This window comes from Uranotaenia lowii, chromosome 3 (assembly GCF_029784155.1).
Source record: "Uranotaenia lowii strain MFRU-FL chromosome 3, ASM2978415v1, whole genome shotgun sequence".
Lineage (NCBI taxonomy): Eukaryota > Metazoa > Arthropoda > Insecta > Diptera > Culicidae > Uranotaenia > Uranotaenia lowii.
The window spans coordinates 77,835,335-77,863,011 of NC_073693.1; the positions used below are offsets into that span (position 1 = coordinate 77,835,335).

General features: G+C 37.5%; 2 protein-coding genes across 3 annotated transcripts in view; one reads left to right on the forward strand and one right to left on the reverse strand.

The window, feature by feature from the left end:
- Positions 1 to 25,498, reverse strand: part of LOC129757042 (uncharacterized) — a 44,081-nt gene extending 18,583 nt beyond the window's left edge. The window contains exons 1-2 of the mRNA XM_055754144.1: positions 24,506 to 25,498; positions 9,837 to 10,092 (exon numbers count right to left, since the gene is read on the reverse strand). Coding sequence (XP_055610119.1) covers positions 9,837 to 10,092; positions 24,506 to 24,707 — 458 coding nt within the window. The 5' untranslated portion in view covers positions 24,708 to 25,498. The remainder of the gene's footprint in view (positions 1 to 9,836; positions 10,093 to 24,505) is intronic.
- Positions 1 to 27,677, forward strand: part of LOC129757038 (pikachurin) — an 865,561-nt gene that overhangs the window by 391,342 nt on the left and 446,542 nt on the right. The window lies entirely within an intron of this gene.

Consider the following 27,677-nt stretch of genomic DNA (forward strand, 5'->3'; position numbering starts at 1 on the left):
AAATTTTGCGTGACATCATTAATGGACAGCCCCTAACTTCACGTTCCAACGAAAATGTATCAACAGGAAGTTTCACCCAAATGAATTTTATCAATTTTTGACCGTTTTAAGTGATTTTAAGATTACACCGAGTTTATTTTATTAACAAGATTTGTTTACATTTGTCAGTTTTTTTAACTTATTTATACATAACGGCAAAAACAACTTTAAAAATTAACTTGAAACTTGGTTATAAGACCATTTATCAAAATGGATTTAATTAAATTCACAAAAATCGCGTCCATTTATGATAAGAACATCCAAAGGGTCTAAATAAGCGCATCTAACCTGATCCGGATTTTAAAGAATACAAAAACTAAATTTAAGTCATTTTGAAGCTCTAAACAGCTTCCAAAAAAAGATTCAGGTAAGCTCCCGAATTGATAGACTGCTTTCCGGTCACAGAACGAGCAACTGTAGTTATTGCCCTTTTGCCCAAAAACAAATATAGGTAGGTAGCCAAAAAGTGAACCGAAATCGAACCAAAAGCTCAATAAACCAGGCGCACAGAGAACGGGGTCGTTCGAGCGAACAAAAACAAAAACAGCGCCAATCTCAACTGCATGGAGCAGAAACGAACGTTACTCAACCGTTGCCAATAAGGTATCACACTACTGGTGCTGCTGCTGCTGTTGGCGGGCCCCAGTTTGCAGCAAGCATATACGTGAAACGTTTGTTACCTCATAACTTAACTGGCACTACATTTTTAACCGTTGAAAGAAGAAAATCTGTTACTGAACAAATTTTTGGTTTGACACGTAAAAAAATTTGAGAAACTTATCAGAACAACTTGAAAGGAACGGACTAGGACAAAATGTGATAAACAAGGAAAGATACAGTCCTACAGATTATCGCAGATCGATATTTGGGAGTGTACGGTACTCACGAAACTGGCTCACTGCAGACGATTACATTCGGTACGGTTCGGTTGTTGCTGGACTTGACCACATTATGAACCCCCTCGTTCGCTGCAAATGTCACCCCCCTCGAGGCAAGCTAGAAGCTCCCCTGTGATCCACCATCTTTTGAATCCTAGTAAAAATGAAAATTCGTTCACAACCCTTGCACAAATCGAACGAACGAACGAACGAACGAACGAACGAACCGGTTGTGACATCTTTTCGGAGGGAACCAGCTGCTGGCTAGAGTTTGGAGACAACGAGGGGTACTTATTTACTGGCATGGGTCGCTCACCACGATTCGCGGGTGCTTTTGGGGGGCTCCAATGGAGCACAGAGAGGAGAGAAAAAAAAACATAAAACAACCAACACACCCCAACGTGCTAAGCGTACTTATTGGCCAGTAATCACCTTGTTCAGCGACAGCGAGAGAATATTTTTGTTTTCATAGCACCAGAGATGGAGCTAGCCAAAAAAACAAAAAGAGAGATGAAAAACATTTCTTGGCGACTGTCATTCGCCAAACCATTTCGTTTATTTTGACTGCATGGTCCAAGGTATTGTTGTTCCACAGCGTTGTTGTTGTTTATCCCCCGTTCGACACTGTTTTTATGTTTTCTTTTTTTGGGTCTTTCGTTTGTGCTTTATCTGGTGTGAAGGTTAAGTTGAAATGCTGACAACATTTCGAATTATGGCAGTGATGATCTCGTATTTTTTTTTTTTAACTTTCTGTTGATAACTTTGTTTTGAAAAAGAGAATCTTCATCCCGAATCACCAGAGTCAAGAAAGCTTATGCTTCTCAGAACCCCTCTTGGCACGTGTCAAAATAAACTTTCACACCTCTCTGTTGATCAACACAAATCTGAGAAGATTGTGTTTGTTTTGTTTTCCATAACCCCTGGATCCCCTAACGCAAATAAATGTTTATCAAAACTCTGTCACTGAATGGATTTACCCGATTTATTGTGCAGAACAGTTCAAAGTTCTCAAACCAGCAAAAGAGGGTCCCTCGTACCAGTATACTCCGGTTGATCCTTGAACTGAGCTGAAGTATTGCTCCGTTGAGACCAACTTGGCTTACTGTGTAATGCAGTTGCAGTTCCCAGCCAGCTTAAGGCAGCCGGTTGATAAATTTAGTTCAACTGTTTTTGCATTCATATTTCACTGTCTTACAGTTGGCAGTGGGTACGTGTCCTGACCTTAGCGTGAACTTGTTGGCATACATTTGTGCAATGACAGCAAGTCTGTAGTAAGGTGTTTTCGCGACTGTCGTAACGGGTTAATTGGCCCTGATACTTTGTGATACTTGAAAAAGCTTGTAAAAGAAAGGTAGGACAGTAGTTAAAGTAATAGTTGAATTTTATCAAAATCGTCTCTGAAATATTGTTTTGTCTCGAAAAAACTTGTAATTGACACATGACGAGGATGTTATTTTTTCAACGTTATTTTTTTTATTCAGAAATCAGTGAATCGCCCCTAAGTCATACGACTCGTGTGACTTCGAGGAAAATTATTTAATTTCTGTTCTTTGTACGAAAACTATTACCCAAGATATGTTTTTGCTCTTTTGAAGTCCTTATTAGTCGCATCAACTAAAGCTTACGTGTATCCCAAAAACTATTTGTTTGATCGAAATACTTTCTCTGAAGGAATTAAAGGTAATCTTATGATATTTTATGAAAACATTTCAAAAAAAAATTTATCAGTTATTGTGTGCAAAATGTCTACTTTATTCATGGTATCTCCCATCGGCCGGGGCACACGTTTTTCAGTCATGATATTGATCATTTTTCCAAACTTAGACTTCGTCTAATCGTTTTTTTTTGGTGGTTGCATCCTTCTCCTTCAATTTCTGCTAGTTTTCGGTCCAATACTTCTCTTTAAGACGCAACTAAATTAACAAAACTCGATTTTTTCTGAGCCATTTAAAAGCGTTTTAAATTGAATTTCTGCTGGCAAAATCTGTCAATTACGAATTAAAACCATCATGAGATTGAACTTAAATAATAATCGGTTAGTATAGATCATAAGTTACGAAGCGTATATACAAAATTACTCTTTTTTGGCTTTTAATAACAGCGAAAACCAAAGCTTTCGTTTTAAAAATTGTTGCACTTTTCCACAGGAGCAGAATTTTGGCAAATCATTATATTTTATACAAAACATCCAGCAGATACAAACTTTAATCTGCTAAGGACCTAATTACGAACAGACATGTTATAGGATTCGAAAGCTGGAATTTGTTTGAAATAGGGTTTTCATAAGTTTTGTCGTCCATCAAGAATCATGTCTCACAGCCTCGGTACCGGCTATACAGCGAGCTCTGGAACAAGCAAAAACTTGTTGTTTGAGGTTAGGTTTGAATGACTCATAACTAGGCAACACATTCGGGCTTTTGGAGAAATTTTTTTGAACATTTCAGCGATCTACACTTTGTCTTTCGCTTATTAAAAATTTAAAATTCTGGTATAAACCTTGACTTCCCTGATGACCCTAAACCGTAATTGCCGATCATGTGCTTCTCTCCAATGCTTGATTTGAACTTAGTGGACATTTTTGACAATGTTTGCATACTTTTCCACTACTTTTACACAATAATTCTTTAAATAATCAACGGTTTTGTCAGCTATCAATTTAAAAATGATGGATTTTGAAGGAGACTGTGTAAAGTATTTCTTGCATCGTAAATATATCAGAAACGCATAAATTTAAAATTTTGAAAAACTAGATCTGATAGTACTTTCAACAGGCAGAAAAAAGCTGTCAAAATTTTGAATGTGCAATAACCAGTAAATGAGAAATGAGCAAAACAAAGTGTCCCATTTCCAAAAGAACTACGCTTTATTGGTTTAAGAGATTCCGTCAAAACTGTTTTTAAGCAATCTACAAATTACACCTTTTTTGAATAGCCGGATGAAATGGATACTGCGTAAAAAGACAGAAGTTGTTAGTTGAGTCCAGAAGCAAAGCAGTGTGGTTCCCGGAATTGCGAATTTTATGAACGCTGTTCTCACCGGCGCCTACTTATAACAAGTTGAGATGTTGAGTGCTGTGACCAAAACTTGCTCTTGTCAAGATTTTTTGAAAATTTTAAATACCTGCAGAACCTTATAAGCCCGTTTTACCCGATATTCAATAGTCCGTCTTACCCGACCTCGCAACTTTTTTTCGGCTTCGTTATTGCTCAAACTTGCGTCCAAAACAGGGATACCAGGTGTTGAGGAGTAAAAATCTGGGCAATTTTGAAAAAAAGTCTGTGTGTGTCTGTGCATAGGGAGGATCACAAATTTGGTACTAAATAGGAATTTGACGATGCGTTAGAGGAGGGGGCGGGGGGGGGGGGGGGGGTAGTAGGGAATTCGGGGTAATTTCGAGTTGAAAACTATATAACAAGCACCGTTTCCTACCACGTATCATGCCGATCTTATTTAAAAAAAGAATTGTTTAATAAATGATTGGTCAAATATCAATGAATACAAGCGAGATTTCAGTCCAATCTGGCACTCACGGATCAAATCCGATGCATGAATATTGATTTCAATTTTGAAAGTCTGTAAAATCTGGGCACTCTCAGTAAAAATCTGTGCAAAATCTGTGTATGACCAATATCTGGACGAAGGGTCAAAAGTCTTGGTTTTACAGACAAATCTGGGCACCTGTAATGATAATGTAAAATCTCGCATCGTATACCGATACACAAGCACGGACTTTCACGGCCACCAGTAGTGTTCCACAAGGGAGTCACTTGGGAGCCTTTCATTTCATTGCTGTTATGAACGAACTTCCTGAAGTGCTGACTGTTGCATTCGTGCTGTTTATGCCGATGATTTGAAAATGATGATGCCTATTCATCACCCGAAGGATTGCGTGACTCTGCAGAATGCCTTACACAGGTTCACAGAGTGTTGCAGTAGATTCTGCCTAAAGATCCTAAAGTCCTAAAAATGCAACGTGATAACATTTTCTTGAAAATAAGCAATGTCACATAGGCTTTATTTTGCAATTCTTGGCTTTAAAAATACAGTGAACTTTTTTCACTCCCAATAATTGAAAGTCCAATTTTAATGTGCATTGCATCATCTGCTGCTCAGAGAGCGGAGGGAGATGTTTTCTCTTACGAATAAACACCCTTTTACTAGACAGAGCACTGTTGTGGTGGGACTCTGAAAACCCCTTGAACTACGTGTGAGCAGTGAAATGAATTGCTCAGTGAATGCAATGGCAAAGTTTCACTATTCTCATCGCTCCTTCCCAGCGGAAAGAACCGTCCCACTTCGGATTTATTTCGCAGCGAAGAGGAAAATGAACTTAACAATCACTGGGTAGGAGAAAAAGAGATGCAAATCCCATATGAAAATGGATCGAAAAGATCTTTTTGGCATTAACGTTGAACGGCAAGTGCCACACGGTAACAATTTCAAGCAGTCCTTGAGAAAATCCTCATCGTCCACCAACACCACAAATTTGAGCATCTTCCTCAAAGCCTCGGCTATCAAACCGATCAGATGTCGCTCCATGTAATAACGTATCTCAAAACGGAACCACACTCCGGAATCCGACATTTAACATCAACTTTAGATTCAGCTGTATCCTTAACCCCATCGAAATACTCCATCATATTACAGGACTTTCTTTTTCGACCGATCCATTTCTGCTGTGACTATGGCGATTGATCAGCAGATTAAGAACTAGAAGCTGAACTGAAGTATTTGCACAACAATTTGTATTATTTAAGCAATTTTACTGAGCTGCGTTTATGAAATTGAATGCTAGCGTGATTGAAATGCTCTCAAACAAAATGTGGGCAGCTTCTCGGTATTTGTTAGAGAAAGCATATTTATCTCAGGCGTTTGAACATTACGGGAGAAAATGTGCGGAAAAATTAAAAGAATGGAAGAAGCCTGTCATGAATACTGCTTAGAAAAAGATTGCATCATTGATCGGCGAAAGCGAGTGAAAGACATAGGAGTGCAGTTGGACGCGAAGTTAATTTTTTCAAAACACATAGAAAAAGTTGTAGCAAAGGCAAATTCTATGTTCGGAACGGTCAGTAGAATCTGTCATGAGCTGGATAATCCCTATATGATCGTTTCAATCTACACTGGATTAGTAAGAACCGTCATTGAATACGCCGGCATTGTATGGCAACTGTACAACACACACAACAACAGACGAGAGAGAATCCATAAGAAGTTCTCAATAAGCTTTGAGAAACCTTTCTTTCTAGCAAAAATTCCGGAGTATCGAGTCTTGTGCATGCTGGTACGTTTAGTCACGCTAGAAATGGACCAATGTAACGAATGATGGCATTTTACAAAGCAAACGTCGATATTATTCAACTAAGCATGACCAGAGAAAAAATTAAAAGTACAATTGTGCAGTGGTCTTTAACAAATAAACATTTAGAGTAGTTACTAAGTGTAATTATTAAAGACTAAGATAATAAGATCTCCTTACTTATAAGGACATCAGTTTCCACCGATAAGGTCGATAAACTAAGGAACAATTCATTTCAACTTGAAATTAGACGAAAATCAACAAATTTAGATTAAAATCACAATACGTTCTATAAATGTTTACTAGAAATGGTCATAGAGTTTTTGTCAACACAATGAAAATTATGTGTTCTTTCCACGTTTATTTGTATTCAAGACAGAAAAAATTTAAAATGAATATAAAAAATACATCTTAATGTTTGTCTTTTAATACTCAAAGTCCTTAAATGTGTTTGAGTTACACGAAGGACCGCCAAGATAAATAAAAAGCGGGAACGCCAGATTTCGCAAATCTAAGGAATTTCTCTATGGATTCCTTTAAATTTACACAATTTAATTTCTTCATGTCAAATTTTTCTATTTGTTATTCACAAGTATTTTATTACTTTTCAGTATTAAGAGATATCGAAATGAATCGAAAATATATATAATTTTTTGTGTTTAAGATTATTTTAAAATTTAAATACATTGCTAAAAAATAAGAAATTTCTCGTTTTTTTCGTTTTTCGCAAATGTGTGTCACAACATCAAATTGCAAAACTTTGCAAAAGCTGTAGAAAATCACTCATTGGGCCTTTTTGCATGAAAAATTTGCACAAAGAAAGTGTATACAAGTATTTTTATTTTTCTGTATTTTAAAAAAAAATTAAAAAAAAAGAGCCAATCAAAGACCAATGAGGAAATTATTTTTGCGCAAATCTTCAGAAAAATAATCAATCTTTAAACCTGACGTTCGAAATCAACTTGTAGTCGTGCTGCAACTGTAAGTTTTAAGTTTAAACTTTTCTACACAGTTCTGAGAATTAACTCACAAGCAATGTATACAGTTCTAGGCAGAATATCTATACTTCGCTCAGAAAACTACAGAACGGCTCCCTACAAAGTTTTGACCAAAACTGTTTCCATTTTTTCTGCATTTTCGATGATATTTCATCAGATTATTGATCAAATTTTATATTGAATAATTTTTTAAATATTCAATCTTATATACATTTGAAAGCGTTTTACGCAAACTTCTGGATCAAATTCACAATTTGCGAAAAAATGGTTTACAGTTTTGGCTCTATCCAAGGTTGCCGAAATCACAGAAAATCAGTGTTATCACAGAATTTTGGGCAAAATTTCGTCACAGAATTGCAGTCACTTTTGACTCTTTATCTTTACTTTTGACTCTTTATTTCTGATTCATATTCAAGAAAATAAAAAAAAAATTAATTGATTTTTTTTCTATTAAAACTATCATTTTTCCAATGTGTTTATGTTTCACATGATTTTCCAGTAAACGTCACAGAAATAGCATAAAAAAAAACTATCACAGAACATTAGGTTAAAATTACAAAATCAAGAATGCTTTTTATCAAAAACACAAAAAACTTTTCAACAACCTTGGCTCCATCTGTAAACTACTGAACCGATTTTCATCACAAATACCATTTTGGAATCGATTTAACAGTCACTTTGTTGTTATCATGTTTAGGAGCATCTTCAAATTTCAGTTAAATTCGATATGGTCTGATAATGATGAAGGTTTTTAACAAAAACTTGATTTATTTTGAAAATAACTTCTAAAGATCTTTGCAGCTGTGCTTGCATGCTTCAGTCACTTCAAAATAAGCTCCAAGGTAGTCTTCTGCACCCTTTCGACTTATTTTTATTCGTTTCACTATTAAAAGGATGCAAATCGGACACTCAGTGAGCGATTCTAAGAGGTTAATTTTCAGGAAGAAATGACATGGTTTATTGTTTATTTTCTGAAAGTTTGAAAAGAATTAGTCAACTAGGTAATTTTTTGCAGCGTTTTTACTGTGATGCAATTTGATGTGAGACATCCTTTTACTCAAATGTTAGCAATTAAATCATAAAACTCTGGTCTACATAATTGAACATAATATCTTCAGTAGCTTAGAGATAATGAGGCAAGTTTAAAGGTATTTAAATTTTAAGGACTGCTTCTCTCTAGACTTTAGGACTCTGAGTGTTAAATTTTTATAATATGTTGCCAGAAAATTTTAATGCAATTTATTAGTGGATAAAAATCCACCAACATTATAATCAAATTTTCCGATCACATCTTTGGTACATTTCGTTCCTGAAAATTATACCTACTTCAAAACATCGCTCCTATTTACGATTGAAATGATGGAAGATAAAATAAACGTAAATTACAGGCCACTGGATTTGCCCCACCCGGAAGGTGAACAAGAACGGCAGTTTAAAAAATGAAGAAACAAATCTTTTCTGCTTTTTTCAACTCTAATTTTGTCAAAATACGTCATAATCAGGAAAAAGGTGGGCTTAAAGTGCTTAATTGAATAAGAAAATTACAAAAAGGATCTGAAATCTATCTCTATTCACCCCATTTTACGGTATTTATTGTTGTTCATATACTCTCATACGTTTTATATTCTTAAAAATACATAAATGGAGCCATGAACTCCAAAGACGATAATGTTTTAATCCATATGACGTTTTTAAGTCTTACCCAAATTAGGCTTCAAAGACTAAATACACGTGGACAACTAAAGATTGAAATTTAACATCCCACATTGGAATAGACTATTTTTTCACGATGAAGAGAGTTTCGTTTTTATTTAAGGTAACTTAATATAGAATTCGATAAACACAATATGATTTTTTTTTCTTCAAAACATAGTGAACTTCAAGTTTTAGCAGATGATTATCACAGGTCAGCCACATTAAAGATAATTTTAATCAAGTAATAACCACACGGACAGTTTCTTCGTCAAATATTTGCTGAGTCTAATGAATATAGCAAACATGCATCTTTGCGTTGTAAACCCTTGGAAGAAGCGAATGACTCAAACAAACAACTTGATGGAACTTAGAATGAAATGGACAAACAATTCCCTCAAATGACTGTTTCGAACCATGAGTAAAAATATTGTATTTTTAATGAGAGAACCCAAAAAAATCTTCATCAGCTTCGATTGGTCGGTGAAGATGATAAAAAAAAACCACTGAACAGTTATAATGGTTTCCGCAATCGAGTGAGTTCTGATTCATCTATGAGATGCTATTATTGGCTTTTTAAACTCAGTCAATTACAATTCAATGTTACTTAACGTTTCGAAGTGTTAAAGCCCGAGTCAGACAAGTTGAATATTCAATTCATAATTCATGAAACCGTCTGATAAAGCTCTACGCAACTTGATGGGGCACATTCTGTGGGCCTGTACCTGTCAGGTGTTAATGATCACCGCATTGAATTCGATTATTTTCCCAACCCCCTGGACCGGAACGACATTGACCACTAAAACGAGCCATTACATAACACGAAATCGGCTCTTCGCCAGGCAAACGAATGAGGCAAACGAACTTGGGCCTGCCGATGACAAGATAACATCTCTGACAAATAATCGAGAAAAAAAAGACAACCCTTACCGTATCAGTGAGAGAAGATCTCTTTCCCGTACGTTCAGCGAATAGTTCGGTTTGGCTGCCATTTCACAGAGCAGCTTCGGAAGGCAGGCCTCTCGGAGGGAACTCTTCAGCCTTTCCCGGTGGGCTGCGGAGTCCACCAGTTGTTGCTGCTGCTGTTGTTGGTCTTTGGTGAGCAGGGGGCTGGTGCTGGCAGTAGGACCCCCGGTGACGAAGGGTTGCTTCTGGGATCGAGTCGATGCGGCGGCACCTTGAATTGCTGTGGGTTGAAAAAATAAGAATAAATGTTAGACCAAACTTGTAAACGGAAATTACCCAAACAAAATAAAATTTAGAAGGGAAACAAAATACACTTGGAATATTTTTATTTGTTGGAGCACATCAACGACATTGGATTTCTTTTTTCAAGATGTCCAAATTTTTTACTGTGTGTGTTCGAGAAAGTCATACCACATAAATTTTGTGATGTCATGATCAACATATAAGACTTGTTTATAAGAAAAAGAAAAGAACCCAAGTTTTACTTTTTTAAATCCTGATCATCACTCCTATCAAAATTTATGACTAAAGTTTTTACCTTGAATTAAAACCAACAAACAGAATACCGAAATTTGCAACTTGGAATTTCAGAAGGTTTTTGAACAGCTTGAATTTCCTATTTAAAGAAAAATTAGGAATTCGCATTTAAACAACTTAATATTTTTTAAAATAAAACTAATGTAAAGTTTGGAAGCTCACAGACGATATAATAATATAAATGAATTTGGCTAATTTATAAATTCTACTCAAATTTTCGTTCTGTTCTTATTGAAGTCAAAATTCAGTTTTGAATTCAAAATAAGTACAGACAATCAGATGAAAGCTAATATTTAGAAATGAGATGAGGAGTTATAATTTAAAAAAAAGTAGCAAAATTAAAATCAATGTCCATAAACTGTTTTTGGCTTATTTAAAAATCGGATTTGAAAATCGAATAAGAATCCTTAATAAGGATATACATCAAGATAAAATATTGAAATTGAATTAAAATATGGAGTTCTATCTGAGTTAATACTTTGAATCACGATATAACTTTCTAAACTGTCAGTGAGAATTGAAGAATAATCCTATCACAAAATAGAACAATTAACAAATTGGAGTAAAGTTTCATATCCAAATTGGATGATATTAAGATAGTATTTTTAAGACATCAATACATATGAAGGAAAGAACAAGATATAAAAAACAAACAAACAACAAGAAATAGATTAAACGAGATGAAAAAAATTACAGTTCGAGAGACTAGACTAAACAAGTTTAAAACGAATGTAATAGAGTTCAACAAGACAAAGCAATGATAACCGAAATAAAACACGTCTAAACTGGATGAACTTCGAGGCAGAAGAAGATAACAAATTATAATGAGAAATAGCACTAAAACATGTAACCACAAGGAAACGAAATTTTAACTACATATAACAAGATGGAATAAAAAAAAAACACAATACTACCTTTATACTGAACGTACCAAGCGTGTCAAATGACATTTTTTGAACTTCAAATGACTGAAACTCCTGTCCAATTGTTTTTTCTCAAATTTTTCTGTATGACAATTTTTATTTTCAAAACGCACGTATTTTTTCATTATAATAATTTTTTTTGATGTTTATAGTTTCCGAAAAACGTATGTGGTACACTTAAGTATGACCCCTAACACTTTTTCCGGCAATATTTTCTTGTTCCTTTACCAAGTTTTACAAAACTTAAAGTTTTGGAAAGCTTGTAACGTGACTCAAATATGATTCTCAGACAGTATTCAGCTACAACATGCTTCGGGAAAATGGTAAAAAAATTACTAGGTGCTTGAGAAAGCTGAAGAAAGAAGCTATTCAAGGATTGCCAGAATTCATTCGATACGTATCTGGGTCGGACAAATCCGGGCAATTTTATGTAAAAAACTGGCAAATACCGCGCATCTTATTTTAAAGTTGACGGGCAATATCCTGGCAAATTTTGTCGAAACCCGAGAATAACTCAACAAGAATTTCAAAAAAATTATAAAAAAGCTCTTTTCATCAAAATTATTGACAGATTTTAAATCGTATTGACGGCTTACTAAAAACCTGGTTATTTTCATAACATTGCTCATAAAATTCTTTTTGGGAGGTATAAATAACAATAATTTACAACACTTTTTTTGTTGTTCGATTTGCCAAATAAAGCGAATAAATCCGGACAAAATCCGGGCATTTTTCAATGAAATGCGTGCAGCTGGGCGGGCTGGACAATTACCAAATTCTGTATGAAATATCGGGGCAAACCCCGATAAAACCTGACAATCTGGCAACCTTAAGCTATATGTTGAACATGTGCAAATGATTAAATACTAGATAATAAAAACATAAGCAATTTTTTTTTCAATTTTTTTTAGGTCATGTCCACAAAAAATGTGTAAAAATTGTACTTTCTAAAGAATCAATCGTCAAATCTGTTCCAAACATATTCACTTTTTTCTTTGAAAATTGAATTGGAAAGTTGGCGTTTGCCAACTATAACAAAACATTTGAACAATAATGAAGTTGATAAATAAAGTAAAATTAATAACTATAACGACACAACAAATCATCCATATGATTAACAAACTTGTTTTTGGACCCTTGGAGCCAAAAGGTGCTTATTGCGATAACGTTATTTATCGAGAAGTCTAAAGCATCAGCTATGTTGTTTTCTATCCGTGCAGCTTCATTCGAAATAACCAGAAGGAAAGCTCCCCCAGTTGTCAGTTTTGGTTTTTTTTCTTGAAAGTTGTTTAGAACAATAAATTTTTAAACTTATTTTAATACCTTGATTTTTTTTAATAAGAGGAATGATATTTCGATGAAAAAGAGATTTGACGCATTATTTATCAACGAATAACACACACAAAAAACCTACACTATTTTAAATGACGCAGAAATGATGTTTTCTGATTGGTTTGAACAGAGTTATTTAAAATAAAGTGAATTTTAAAAACTACCCGACTTTGTCAATGTCCCCAATTTGTCAACCTAAAATGCATCATAGGGGTGACAAAATCGGGTACTAACTGAATTGTACTTTGTTTGAAAAAGCTTACAAAATGTGACTTGAATATCTTTTTTCATCACTTTGAAATGTTTCCCACAGGAAAAAAAATGTCAATCGTTTGAGTATAAAATAAACTTCTTGATGCCATATTTTTCAAGCAACAGTAAACTCTCAACTTTTTTAAGAATAAATTTTCAAAAATGTATATTATGGGTTCAGTTGATCCCTCGAGTCCAAAAAGATATATTTTTCTTCTGAATGGATGTTGATCATTGCCAAGCACGAAATTATTATTATTTACCTAAGGTTAAATATTTATTCAATAATTATCTAATAAAAAGGTCCCAAAAAGTGTTTGTATCTAAAAATAAGAAAATTGCGCTTTTGAGTATGCAATCAATATAGGGTCGTAGACAAACTTTCAGAATTCTTTTTATCTTACACTTATAAACTGTGGAATAAAAATCAAAAGAATCATTTTTCCTTTAACTTTTGAATAATCACATTTTTTTAGTCCCAAGAAAACGCTTCTAGTTCATCTACGAGTTCACGTATCGATCTCATGATGATCCAATAAGATATTATGAAAATTAGAAAAAGGGATCAAGTATCCTTCCCTCTCCTCTATTCAATTTATTGACAGAAATCAATGTGGAGGGATCTTTTTCGATCAAGAAGTTAAGTGTTGAAACTATTTAAGAAACTATTTATGAGTACTAGGAATGTGCTATTTACGAATGCTAGCTCAGTGGCACGAGACTCTTTGACTTAGTCTCGGAGTCGGCGAACCACAGGGTAATTGGAGGGGCTACGCGTGCAACGGTACAAAGAAGGCTCGTTTGTCTTGTTTCACCAAAGTATAAAAAACTGCTTGTAGTAAAACGATTAGTTTATTGAACGAAAATAAAGAACTTCTTCGATTTTTATTGTGTATTTTCTGTAAAGTGTAGTGTGTGGGTGTATGCAATTTTCACTTATCTTTTTGCTGCTGCTGTCTGCCGGCGAGCGCTCGCTGCTGGTTCTCTGCTGCTGCTTGCTTGGTGCTGGTTTCTGTGGTAGCTATTGCTGTTGGTAATCCGCGGTGACGCGTGGGTCCGACCGCAGAACAAAATGGTGGCTCACTAGAGTCAGTCTTCTAAAGTACTGTACTGACTCTAACGTGGAGTGGGGGGGATGAGGTTCACACAGGCGCTTCCTTCTTTGACTTGATCGACCTACCCAGGCTAACCTGATTGGTAGAATCGAGAAGGGCCCTCCTTGGGAATTAGGATCGGGTCTTCCCCGACTCGAGGGAAAATCCTCCTTAACGACTTATGGCCCGCAGACCAGAGGATCTCGACGATCTTTGACGGGTTAGACGTAGTGGGCTACTGGGCCCACTAGGCCGAGGAGTGTGATCGGGGGCTGCTCAAACGGATTACCGCTCGAACAGCGAGAAAGATTTTTGAACGTACGGAAAAAGGTCCTATGAAAGGAGATTTGGTGGTAAGTATTGGCCACTGGAACTGGGGGTAGGTTTACTATACCTGAACAAGGTTCGTGTCCCGCAGGATTTCCAAAATGGCCACCGAGACACTTTTCCACTACTTTCTCTACTCCACTATGACGATTTGATCACACTCACGCCTGATTACTAAGTGAACGTTGGTAATCGAATTCAATCACCAGTACCCCATTGTATTCTGGCAAAATTGCGCCAGTACGATTGCGTTAACGCCTCAACCATTTTCTTTCCCAACGATGTTGCATGCAATTATCCTCCATTTGTAATTGGGAGAATTTTCCGGTTGCATTCAACCCACTTCATGTTGTGTTGTCTCGTGTGTTAACAAATTTTGTTCCTAACTTAACCTATGTCTAACAATATTTTATTTAAACCTAACAAGAAATAAAACAAATGAACATTCACTCAAACTTCACAATGTACCAAATTAAAAACAACAAGAATTTTGTAACAAATGGTTACACTTTACTCCGCCCCGGCGAAAATAAATGATTAAACATGATTTAATTATTTATTTTACCTTCAAACGATCGTAATTTTATTTCACAAACATTTCAAACAGCTAACACATTTGATAAACAAAGCCCTGCGAACATACCCATTTAAACTTATCGAAGTTCAAATACATTTTGGACAGTCACAAACAAATTTAAAAGACGAATTATTTAAAAGCTAGATTTTAAAACATAAAATTGCCATAAACATACACGCGCTATTTACGTCTGAATGTAGACTGATTTGTTGCACCGAAGTGAGTTACTTTTTATGGTAGTAAGTGATGAAGTTCATTTATGATATTTTTATACCACTCTACTTGAGTGAGAAATCTCTTGATTTGACAGTTCAGTATTCCTTATCATGCGGTCGCGCGCGGACGTTAATTTCAACGGTTCGAGTAGTGTCAAATGTGCATCTAGGTTGGAGTTTTTTTTTTTAATGCCACTTGAAGGATGATTGAGCTGCTATTTTCGGATTCGGAAGCTGATTCAACTCTATATTCTTACGGAAAGTTTTTTGATATGTTATGTATCTAAAAAATGTTAAGTTGACGAACTTTTCTTTTCTAGGCATATTCGACCAACTGGCCAAATTGGTTTTTCGAGGAATAGGCCACGAAAAAACTTAATTTCATCACCAAGAAGGATGATAATATTCTGAATTTCTGCAATTTCTTATTTGGTAAGTAGCGACCACATGGAATTTATTCCTAATTTTACTAACTATTCTAACCTATTGTTCTTGAAAGCTTGCCTTTGGGTACCCTTGAGCTTTCGATCTTATGCCTACCCTTATAGTAATAACTTCTATTTGTTTTTCAGGTTCCATAATATTCCTCTCTTCTACGATGTGCGATCTCGGAGACGGAGTGAGATACAACAACTCACTTATCACGGAACTTTTGAACATATAAACTGGGTGAGTTTCGCTATGTGGAAGCGATAACAACTCACAACCATCTTTACTCTACTCGCTGCTAACCGTATGTTCTGGATAAGGGAGTGATGCGTTTCGCTATGAGGAAGCGATACAACACAAAAACTCCGCTCAACACAACTCGTTGCATGTTGGTCAAGCCTCGACGGATTCCCACGCGTTGTTTACCAATTACTGCCGGACTATTATGCAACGATTCATCTAAACTCTACTCGCCTATCATGGCAACTCTGGACGTGGAACTGATATGTTTCGCTTTGTGGCAGCGATAACAACACATCAACTCCGCTCAACACAACTTTTCAAATATTGGCCAAGCTACGACGGATTTTTACAACTACTACACGAGTTCTACCGGATAATTCTACAAGGATCATTGTTTATGTGCTACAATTCTACGCGAGTTTTACCGGATGATTACCCAGGGATCAATACTTGTGAAACTGCTATGGATCCTCGGTCGTCTGTAAACAATCTGAAACGGAAAATATGCTACGTGAGCAACATGCCATCTCATGCTATCTCACCAGTGATGACCAGTATTTCGCCAACCTGCTACATACTGCTGATGACTAACCACCACACATACTAGGGTGAGTTATCGATATGCTCATGTTCTCACGCATCCCAACCAATATTAATGCTTCTCGTTCACATTTTAGGTATCATCTGCTGATGACAACGGCTCATCATCTACATCTGGACGAATATCAGCAGCTGAAAATACCCCCAGGCTCTTACCGTTGTAGTCAGCCAGCTCATACGAATTGGAACCCAATTTAGCTAGAATTTTACATGGAACATAGAGGTGACCATATTTAGCATTATAATGGTTCACAGCGGAGGATAATTGGAAATTTCTTTTCAAAACTCGTTGACCTACTTGATAGTTAGGTGCAAATTTCCTATGCCTCAAGTTGTAGGATTTGCGATGTTTTTCGTAACTTTTACCGAGATTTTCTTGAACGATTTTATAAATTGAGCTTTTGATACGCCTCAAGCTATCCGCGCGTTCGTCCATCGTGGTACCATTCGCGTCGCGTTCTAGGTCGTATTGATTTCCCGTTGAAATTGGATCGTGACCGAATAGAATTTTGTACGGTGACATTTTAGTAGATGCGTGGATGGTCGTGTTCATCAATTCCTCGATTTCCGGTACTCTCGTGTCCCATACTCGTTGATCTTCGGCCATGTAGGTTCGTAAACACGCGTTGATGGTCCGGTTCGCTCGTTCCACCGGGTTATTCTGGCTGTGGTGTCTAGAGTTAGGCCAGTGCTTCACCCCTTTGCGTAGAAGAAGTGCCTGAAACTCTTTTCCTAGGAAAGTCGACGCGTTATCCGTGATGATAATCTCTGGCGTACCGTACCTTCTCATCCAGCGGTTCTCAACTATCTGACAGACTTCTTTGCTCTCTATTCTTCTCATTGGTGCTAAGATGGTCCATTTAGAGAAAAGGTCAACCATGACCAACAAATGGCAATTCCCACCCTTGCTCCTCGGAAGATTTTGGATGAAGTCCATCGCGAGCATTTGAAACGGCTTTTCGGTTTTCTTCTGCTTACCCATTTCCGGATTGGTTGCTAGTGTAGAAGGTTTACATTGTTTGCAGGTTCTACAGTTTTTCACGTGACGTTTTGCGTCTATAGCCATTCTTGGCCAAAAATATTTCGTTTTGAGTTTCGCGATTAATTTTTCAAATCCGGGATGTAACGATTCATCATGCTCCTTCTGAAGAATAGATTGTCGAGCTTCTGTGGGAATACACAGCTTCCACTCGAAGCGATAATCCATTACTTCAGTTGGAGATGAAATGAAGCGATACAGTTTACCTTTTTCGATCCTGTAGTCTGAGCACTCTTCTGGAAAATTTTTCGCTTTCTGGAGTTGCTTATTGTACCACGCATCCTTCGAGTTCACCTCAAGAATTTCGAGAGAGCGTGATAGTGCATCCGGCACAATATTTTCACTCCCCTTCCTATGCCGTACCACCATGTCGTACTGTTGTAAAATCATCCCCCAACGGCTGAGTTTCGACGATGATTTCCATTTAGTGTTCAAAATGAATGATAACGCTGCTGAGTCGGTAATTAACGTGAATGGTCGGCCTTCTATGTAGGGTCTGAACTTCTCTATTGATTCTAAAGCTGCTAAACCTTCTTTTTCTGCTGCTTTCCACGATCGCTGCGGAGTGGTTAGCTTACGAGAAAAATAAGCTACAACACATTCCTTCCCGTCTGTTTCCTGCGTCAGGATGCCTGAAATTGCCAAGTCGCTCGCGTCGGTTTGTACAGTGAACGGTAGATCAAAGTTTGGGCTAATTAAAATTGGTGCAGTAATCAATTTTGACTTTAAATCCTGAAAAGCCTTCTCTGCGTCGTTTGTCCATCTGATGGTTTTAGGTTTCCCCTTCAGTAGGTCGGTTAAAGGAACAGTCAGATTACTAAATCCCTCAATGAAACGCCGATAGTAATTTACCATCCCTAAGAATCTTCTTAAGGAGCGAATTGAGGATGGTCGTTCAAAATTAACTATCGCTTCCACGCGTTCTGGATTCGGCCTCAAACCCTTTTCCGAAAGAATGAACCCTAAATAAGGCAGTTCAGCCACGCAAAATTTGGACTTCTCCATGTTGATCGACAAATTAGCTGTTTTTAGTCGCCTTGCAACTTCTCGCAAACTCTGAAGGTGTTCTTCGAAGGTATTGCTCGCTACTACGATGTCGTCCAAGTAGACGAAAACTCCTGGTTCTAATTCGCCGTAACCCAACGTCTGATCCATCAGGCTCGCTAAAACTGCTGAACTATTGACCAAACCCATTGGAAGACGAGTGAACTCAAATAGGCCTCTTCCAAAAACCCTGAACGCGGTATATTTCCGGGAATCTGGGTGCAGTGGTATCTGCCAGAAAGCCTTTGACAGGTCAATCGTCGACAAGAACTTTGCTGGACCCAGTCTTCCTAGGATTCGGTCCTGGTGTGGTAAGGGGTATGCGTTTCGGCGAGTCCTCTCGTTCAACTTCCGGGCGTCCAAGCACATTCGCACCTTCATCTGCATCTCTCCATCTTCGTCCTCCTTCGTTTTAACGACTGGCACGATTAGCATCGCCCAATCGCTGTTGGATTTGTGCACCACACCCGCTTTGATCCACTGATCCAGTTCCTCATTCACATGTTTTTGGACTGTGGGGGACCACGGATAAGGGTTGAGTCTTATCGGGTCCGCCTTCACAAATTCCTCCTTAAGTTCAATCCTGTGAGTCATCAAAGGGGTCGTCTCTAGATATTCTCCATCCGTGAAAACCTTGAACTCCTTCTTCACCGCTTCTATCAGTCTTTCCTGGTCTGGTGTTAATAGATTCTCGTCTACAATCTCAACTGCCAGCCCCTCGTCGATGTCCTCAGAAAACTGATTTGGAATCTTTCCATTCACTTGAACCTGAAGATTAAATTGCCTCCAGAAATTCATCCCCAAAATCAGTTTTCGTTGTAATGACGGTGCTACGATCGCTTCAATGAAACGTGTGGATCCATTAAAACTGACTGGAAGATTCACACGTCCTTCGACACCTAAGTCTTGACCTCCTGCTGTTGAAAGTCTGATTTTTGTTCCAAAAATGCGCAATTTCAACTTTTCTATTACCCGCTTAGCTCCTGATCCTAAAGCTGAAACTTGAGCACCACTGTCAAGCAAGCCCTTGAGTCTAACTCCTAAAATATTAACGTACGTGAAAGGTCTGTTGTCTCCTACATCGTCGATTATAAGTTGCGCTATTTCCTCGTAAGCCTGAGAAGATTTCGCGGTTCTTGCTGTTGTGGGTGGAGGGTTTTCACGTGAAGATCGCCGTCCTCCTACGACGACTTCCTTCCGTTTTTTGTGCAGTAAGGACAATTTTCTGTAGTAAAGTCGTGAAATCCGCAAACTTTGCAGAAAATTTCCGTTTTTAGTAGGCAGGTTTTGTAGTGATGGTTTTTGCCCAAACAATTGAAGCAAATCATTGAACCTGGCACCTTGTGCTCAGCAATCCGTTTCTCCAAAGTCCCATTGCTAGATCCCTCCATTGGTTCGTCTCTGCGGTGATTCGGTTTCTGGACCGGTTGAATCCAATCCTGTTTCGTTCCTCCATGAGTTCTTGTATTTTGCTCGGGTTTTCGCCAAAACGAATTACTATTGTTCTGGCTTCTCGGTTGTTCTTTCTGGAAATTTGGCCTGCTGACTTCATTCACCTGGGCTGTCCTCGGCTGACCTTCTACCTCTCGATTCCTATATTGGGTCCAGTTGACCGAGTCTAGCTTCCTTCCCCAAGTTCTCAGTGCTTTAAGGTTTCTTACTCCTTTGACTACCAGCGCGTTACGATAATCCTGACGCATATTTCTGAACACGATGTCGAACATCCTCTGCTCACTGAGTGGAACGGACATGCAAGAAAAATATTCGTTCATGGCGTTGTAAAACTCGTTGAATTTCTCTCCTCTTCTCTGCTTCCGGTAGACGGCTTGTTGTTCGTAGTGGAAGTCCAAGTCCGGTGGTTGGAATTCCAGCTTCAGCTCAGCAACAAGCTCTGTCCAATTGTTGAATTCCTCGTTCTGCCTAGCGTTGATGTACCAGGTGCGTGCCTCCCCACTAAACAGATGGAGCGCTTCCTGATAGAGTTGATTTCTGCTCAGCCCCTCAGCTTCTGCCGTGAATTCAACCTCTTGGATGAACTTGTTCAGCTTTCGACCTTCATCCCTGCCATCGTACCGAATTTTCCAATCTGCTACTGGGCGCGATTGCCTGCTCGTCCTACGCCTAACAAACTCCTGCTCTTCTCGATTACAAATCTTATCTTGCTCTTCCTCTGAACCTGAGGATTCTAAGTCCCTGATCTTTAGTTTTGAGCCCTCAGAAAACTTATGTGTCTTCGGCTCATCAAATGTCAATCCTTTATCAACATTTGATTTTCTCGTGACCCCGGAGTTTTGGTCGAGTTGAGAAGTTAAATTCAATTGGCCTAGCTTCTGATCTATTTTCTGCTCAATAAAGTTCATAAGGTTTTCCATAAATTTATCTTGACTTATCAACACTTGCGTACTAACGTTTTGCCTTTTGTTATTCGAGGTTTCCTCTTCATGCTCATTTTCCGAATCAATCCGTCCAGAAGATGCCTTATCTTTTTCCTTGTTTTCTTCTTCCACACTGTTTCCCTGTTCTTGGATCATTTCCGGTTCCTTACAAATCGTAGACCTGGTGGAAGCTAACGGAAAATGATCGATAATCAAACTACTTATAGCTGATTTCAAATCTCCTACACGCTCTCCGGTTTTAATTTGCTGTACGCGAAAATACAAATGAATTAATCTGGTCTTGAAATGTGGTAATTCGCTTCTTCTAACATTTTTATTACCAAGCAGCTCACGAATTTCGTTAAACTTCCTGCAAATAATTTCGACTTCCTGTTTAATAATTTCTGGGTCTGCGAATGTTCTGACGCTAAAATCGTTATTTTCTCGTTGTAATTTCATTATTGTTCTTAACTTCCGCTTAACTACGTCGCGAGATTCACCCTCTTTTAGTGGGACGTCGCGAATCAAAAGTTCGTGTTCAAGCTCATCATCGCTCAAGTGGTCAACGTTCATCGACCGATACTCCAATTCAAAATTAACCGACATTTTTACTCAAATAACTCCTCAAAATCAATTATTCAAACAAAATCAAACGAATTCAGTACAAATTTATCAAGATGCACCAATTAAAATCAAATAAATAAAAATGTTAATACTCTTCTTCTTATTCAGGACCTTTTCCTATGAATTTGTTGTTTAGGCGTGAGATATATGTTTGTGAATCCTCAAAAGATGAACCTGAAATTTTTCTTTTTTTTTATGCAATAGTTCTACCCCCAATGCTTATCAAACGGATAACTGTAATCGAAATAAGTGGAATAAAATGTACAGTCTGTAGTGTAGGCAATGGTAGTTGGACACTACTCAATTCGTCGAAACGTAATTGAGTACTCTCCTCCCACCTGAGAAAAAATTCTTGAATTTTTATACTACCCGATTCCTCCAATTACCAACGCGGACAAATTTTTAAGTTGGGCGCCAAATGAAACTGATTATGAAACTAATAATGAGAACTACTACGAATGTGCTATTTACGAATGCTAGCTCAGTGGCACGAGACTCTTTGACTTAGTCTCGGAGTCGGCGAACCACAGGGTAATTGGAGGGGCTACGCGTGCAACGGTACAAAGAAGGCTCGTTTGTCTTGTTTCACCAAAGTATAAAAAACTGCTTGTAGTAAAACGATTAGTTTATTGAACGAAAATAAAGAACTTCTTCGATTTTTATTGTGTATTTTCTGTAAAGTGTAGTGTGTGGGTGTATGCAATTTTCACTTATCTTTTTGCTGCTGCTGTCTGCCGGCGAGCGCTCGCTGCTGGTTCTCTGCTGCTGCTTGCTTGGTGCTGGTTTCTGTGGTAGCTATTGCTGTTGGTAATCCGCGGTGACGCGTGGGTCCGACCGCAGAACAAAATGGTGGCTCACTAGAGTCAGTCTTCTAAAGTACTGTACTGACTCTAACGTGGAGTGGGGGGGATGAGGTTCACACAGGCGCTTCCTTCTTTGACTTGATCGACCTACCCAGGCTAACCTGATTGGTAGAATCGAGAAGGGCCCTCCTTGGGAATTAGGATCGGGTCTTCCCCGACTCGAGGGAAAATCCTCCTTAACGACTTATGGCCCGCAGACCAGAGGATCTCGACGATCTTTGACGGGTTAGACGTAGTGGGCTACTGGGCCCACTAGGCCGAGGAGTGTGATCGGGGGCTGCTCAAACGGATTACCGCTCGAACAGCGAGAAAGATTTTTGAACGTACGGAAAAAGGTCCTATGAAAGGAGATTTGGTGGTAAGTATTGGCCACTGGAACTGGGGGTAGGTTTACTATACCTGAACAAGGTTCGTGTCCCGCAGGATTTCCAAAATGGCCACCGAGACACTTTTCCACTACTTTCTCTACTCCACTATGACGATTTGATCACACTCACGCCTGATTACTAAGTGAACGTTGGTAATCGAATTCAATCACCAGTACCCCATTGTATTCTGGCAAAATTGCGCCAGTACGATTGCGTTAACGCCTCAACCATTTTCTTTCCCAACGATGTTGCATGCAATTATCCTCCATTTGTAATTGGGAGAATTTTCCGGTTGCATTCAACCCACTTCATGTTGTGTTGTCTCGTGTGTTAACAAATTTTGTTCCTAACTTAACCTATGTCTAACAATATTTTATTTAAACCTAACAAGAAATAAAACAAATGAACATTCACTCAAACTTCACAATGTACCAAATTAAAAACAACAAGAATTTTGTAACAAATGGTTACAGTGTTGCAGAAAACAATAATTTGTATGATATAAAATAATTTAATAGACTGAGTTGATTTGGGATCATTTTTTTTATTTCTCAAACCCTGGGGTGTTAAAATCTTCGTTTTGGTTTAAAACTTATCCATGATTTTTTGCAGAATTTTTAAGTAACGTTTACATGAGCAAACTTAAACTTCTTCAAGGAATTTATAAATTGGCACAAAAACCATAAGCATGAAAAATGACGTTGATTTTTCAGTAGAAAATATTAAATTTTCCCATACAAACCTAAATGTTCAAATACGCTCATGTAAACGTTACTTGGAAATTCTGCAAGAAATTACGAATAAGTTTTAAGAAGCTTTTTAGACCCTAAGGTTTGAGAAACTCAAAAATGACCCCAAATTGATCTTGCTACCCAATTGAGGAAATTTCATTCATTGCGGTTTTAATTACTGAGATGTTAAAATTTGCGCAATGACGTTGCGATAATTTTTTTTTTTTCATAAGTTAATGAAGAAATCCAAAAAGAAAGCTTTGGTGAATTTTAAAAAATTGGGTTGAACAAAAGAATAACAAAGTGGCTTTTCTCCATCATTCCCAAAGTAAGTCTTAATCCGTGGTTCAAAGGTTTGAACTTGAGTCGAGATTTTATTAAACTATTTTCCCGACTCATGTCCAACCACTACTCTTCAGAAGTTTCACTCTTCCGCGTTAATCTGGCTGACAGCAATTTGTGTTCTTGCGCCCTTGGTTATCATGACATCGAGCATATTGTCTGGTCGTGTGAGGACCATTTTATCGCCAGATCAAAGATAAAGGACTCCCTAAGGGCCCGAGGAAAACAACACTCCAGTACGAGATGTTTTGGCTGTGATGGACTTAGACTATATGTTTGAAATTTACCTTTTTCTCAAAACTATTGATCTTCATTTATTAAATTTCTGAATCTTTACTTTTTCTTTCAAATCTTTTTCTACCCGAAATTTTTCAAATGCACTAGAATTAAGCAATGAATTGTAAATTTAAAGCATACAGTGATTTTGGCTCCTTAAAACCGAGCGGTACGAGCTGTTTCAAATAAATGAGATTTAACAAAAAAAAAATAATACCAAAGTAAGTTGTAATCATTTTTGCATCGTCATCTCAGGAACAAATAAAGGCGATAACTTAATTTGAGTATTTCGTCAGATCTTCCCTACTGAGAACTCAAACAAACTGAATTCATGAATCATATTCCGATGCTAAACGAGGAAAAGCCATTGACCGTGACCACCTTTCGCAGCCGATCTGTTTTGAATAAATGCAAAAGGAAAAAAAAAAACAATTTGCCTTACCATTCTCCCGTATCGATGTCAACTCAGAACCGTCAACATGGTGGTGTTCCTGTCCGGTTGCGAAACCGGTTGACAGTCCCAGCAAATGTGATTTGGGATTTTTCGGATCCTTCTTCGCTCCCCCATAGCCGAGAAGATCCCCAAATATCACCACGGCAAATGCCATCGCAAATATGATCCGAAACCGCCAGGCCACCTCCATTATGGTTAATTTATTTTCTTCGGCTTACTCAAACACTTTCTGGTTTTTTTTGTACCGATTTTTCGATTGATATGTCAAGACATCAAGAACGAATCCAAGGGCGACATCAATATCTGGAATCCAGGTTTGCTCAAGTTTTCACTATCACTATGCCAGCCAAGAAAAGCCTTGATCTTGTTTCGTGAAACTGAAACTTTACTGAAGCCGCGTGACGATGTGATTATCGATGCATGGCCGAGTTGCATCGATTTTGCAACCGAAGTATTTGATTAAGCCTGTTAAGACCACCAACTCACTGTGCTGCACTCGGTTATTTTTTTTTCTTGTTTCGCCAATTCCATCAACTAGTTTGCAGGTGATTCCCATAAACAGATATGAACGGTCGGTGCGCAAAAACCCTTTCACTAACCATGCAAATTGCACACGCACATGGCTTCCGGAGGTCTTAACAACTTCCGATGGGCCTATCAATTACGCCAGCCTACACAAACAGCTTTGAGCTTAAACACAATATTAATCGTTACAAAATTTTCAAATAGCCGTATTCAGAAATCGATTTTTAAACAATTTTTAACGTTATCCAAAGGTGTATGAACCGATTAATCTAAAGCATACAACAACGTTACGTTGCCAGATCGGATCGGATTACGAAATCTGAGATTGTTCTTATTTAGTTGTTAGCACGTCGACGAGACGCCCCCACCCCTCTCTCTCGGTTAAAACACGACTCGACTAGTCAATGAACGCGATATATATCGTAGCAACAAGAGACCCGATCCGGAGGAGATTCGATTAAGTACTGACTCGTTGAGGCTGCGTGGAGCTAAGCCGAAGGTGTGTTGCCTGCCTACCAGCATGTGAATGGAGCAAACCTGAAATGGGGAGAATAGGTCCAAAGCTGCTGCAGTCGTTCAGTCGTTAACTGAGCGCGGCGTTTTGTTTGTTGAAACCATTCGTTAAACTTTTCGCGTGGTGCTTCGAAAAAAAAATCAAAACAAACTGGAAAATCATTGAGTAAAAAAAGCTTACTCTCTCGCGCGTGGGGAGAACGAACGGCTTAAACCACAGTCATGTTTCGAATTGTCGTACTTAAACTTTAACAGAATTAGTTGGATCGTTGGAACACATTATTTATGTAAAGAAACCATTTTTGAACCAGAGAATATTTTCAAAATGGTATATTTTTATTCGTTATCGAAAATCAACCTCTTTGAATTTTAAACTCTTAAGATTTGATATTTTCGATACAGAGAAGATTTTCTTCATTTCATTTCTTATGTTGGTCATGACCCTTTAACAGGTGTGTTATTTCTTCAGTTACTGAAGTTCAGTTTCATGGTTTTTCTGAATTATGAGAACTCAGGATTTTTATTAAAGATCATAAACTCGCTTGGATTCCTTATCAGACTTTTTTCAATGATAACTGATTCTTTGTTTTAAACATTTAATCTCCATTATTTTTTTTCAATCGATCATTATTGCACTTGAGCCACTTTGACTTTGAGGACATCGAATGAAACTTTTGTCACATTTAGAATAACAATTTGATAACTTTTTTTCTGATGAGAATCATATTCATAAATATCTCATGAAAAAGTTTATTTGTGTAGAGATATTCAATTGAAAAAGGCATTTGATGCAATTCCTGCTTTGGCTCTGATTGTAGCTTTGAATCTTTTTTAAATTTAAATTGTATTTTGTTTTTTAAAATTTGAATTGAAATCATGATTTGGATTTGAGACTAGCAGTTGAGGTCTGAATATAACCTAAGGGGCCGTTCAGATACCACGTGGACATAAAAATGAGATTTTTGACCCCCTCCCCCCCTCCGTGGACAAGCGTGGACATTTGGCAAACCCCTATCCCCCTCCCCGGATGTCCACGTGGACAGATTTCAAATAGCTTTTTTGAAATACCTATGTTTTAACAGTTAGAAAACACCACTTAAAGCCTTTTTGTTATTGAAAAGGCTGATTTTGAAAAAAACCCGAATAAAAATTTGCTGATAAAATATAATTATAACAATTTTATATTTCTAAATTATTTTTATCACTTGCGTTCAAGTAGCTACTAATATTATTTTAAGAGGAGAAATCACCGTGAATTTGTTTATATGAAATTAATTTGTGGCTTTATCGATGAGAGTTAAAGGGTTGAAGTGAAAGACGGATAGAATCAGAAGAAAATTCTAAGGTGGTGAAAAGAGCAAAGAGCATTTGAAATAGAAGCTTGACTACATACTAAATTCTATGTCCCGCACAATTGTCACTAGCTACTAATTGTTTAAATTTGAACTGAAACACTTTGCAATTTTAAGATTTTGATTCAAACATCTTTTTTTTAAATGAAGAGTTAATCGCCGTAAATTTATTTTGTGCAATTATTTTATCTTGAATATTCTTTCTCAAAGAATATAAATTTCACCGATATAGCCGATAAAATAATTGCAAAAGATTTAAACATCTTGATATTTATTCACCTATAGAAAATATTTTGAAAGTTAGTATGTCCACGTGGACATGACCTAAACCCCTACCCCCCTCTCCGTGGACAAGCGTGGACAATTCCATACCCCCCCCCCCCCCTAAGTTGTCCACGTGGTATGTGGACAGCCCCTAATTTGAAATTTTTAATTCTTTAACTCTTATATCTGTATTTTCATGGAATTTGAATTTAATTATTTTGTTAATTTTTTTTAATTTTGTATTCAATGCTTCAAATCATCATGATACTTCCCAATTGTCATTTGGTAAATATATGAAGCACAAACTAGACGATCAATGATGAAATGAAACCCAAGTAACAATTTAAGTTTTATTCCAACCTTAATAGTTCGCTTAAGACTATTTCCTAAAGCTACTTTATAAGCCAAAGCGCATTCTACGCTATTAGCACAACTACTTTAAAGTTAACATATGGCCAAAAGGGACCATTTTGTTAACGTTTTTAAAGCTAATTCTATACGCTATA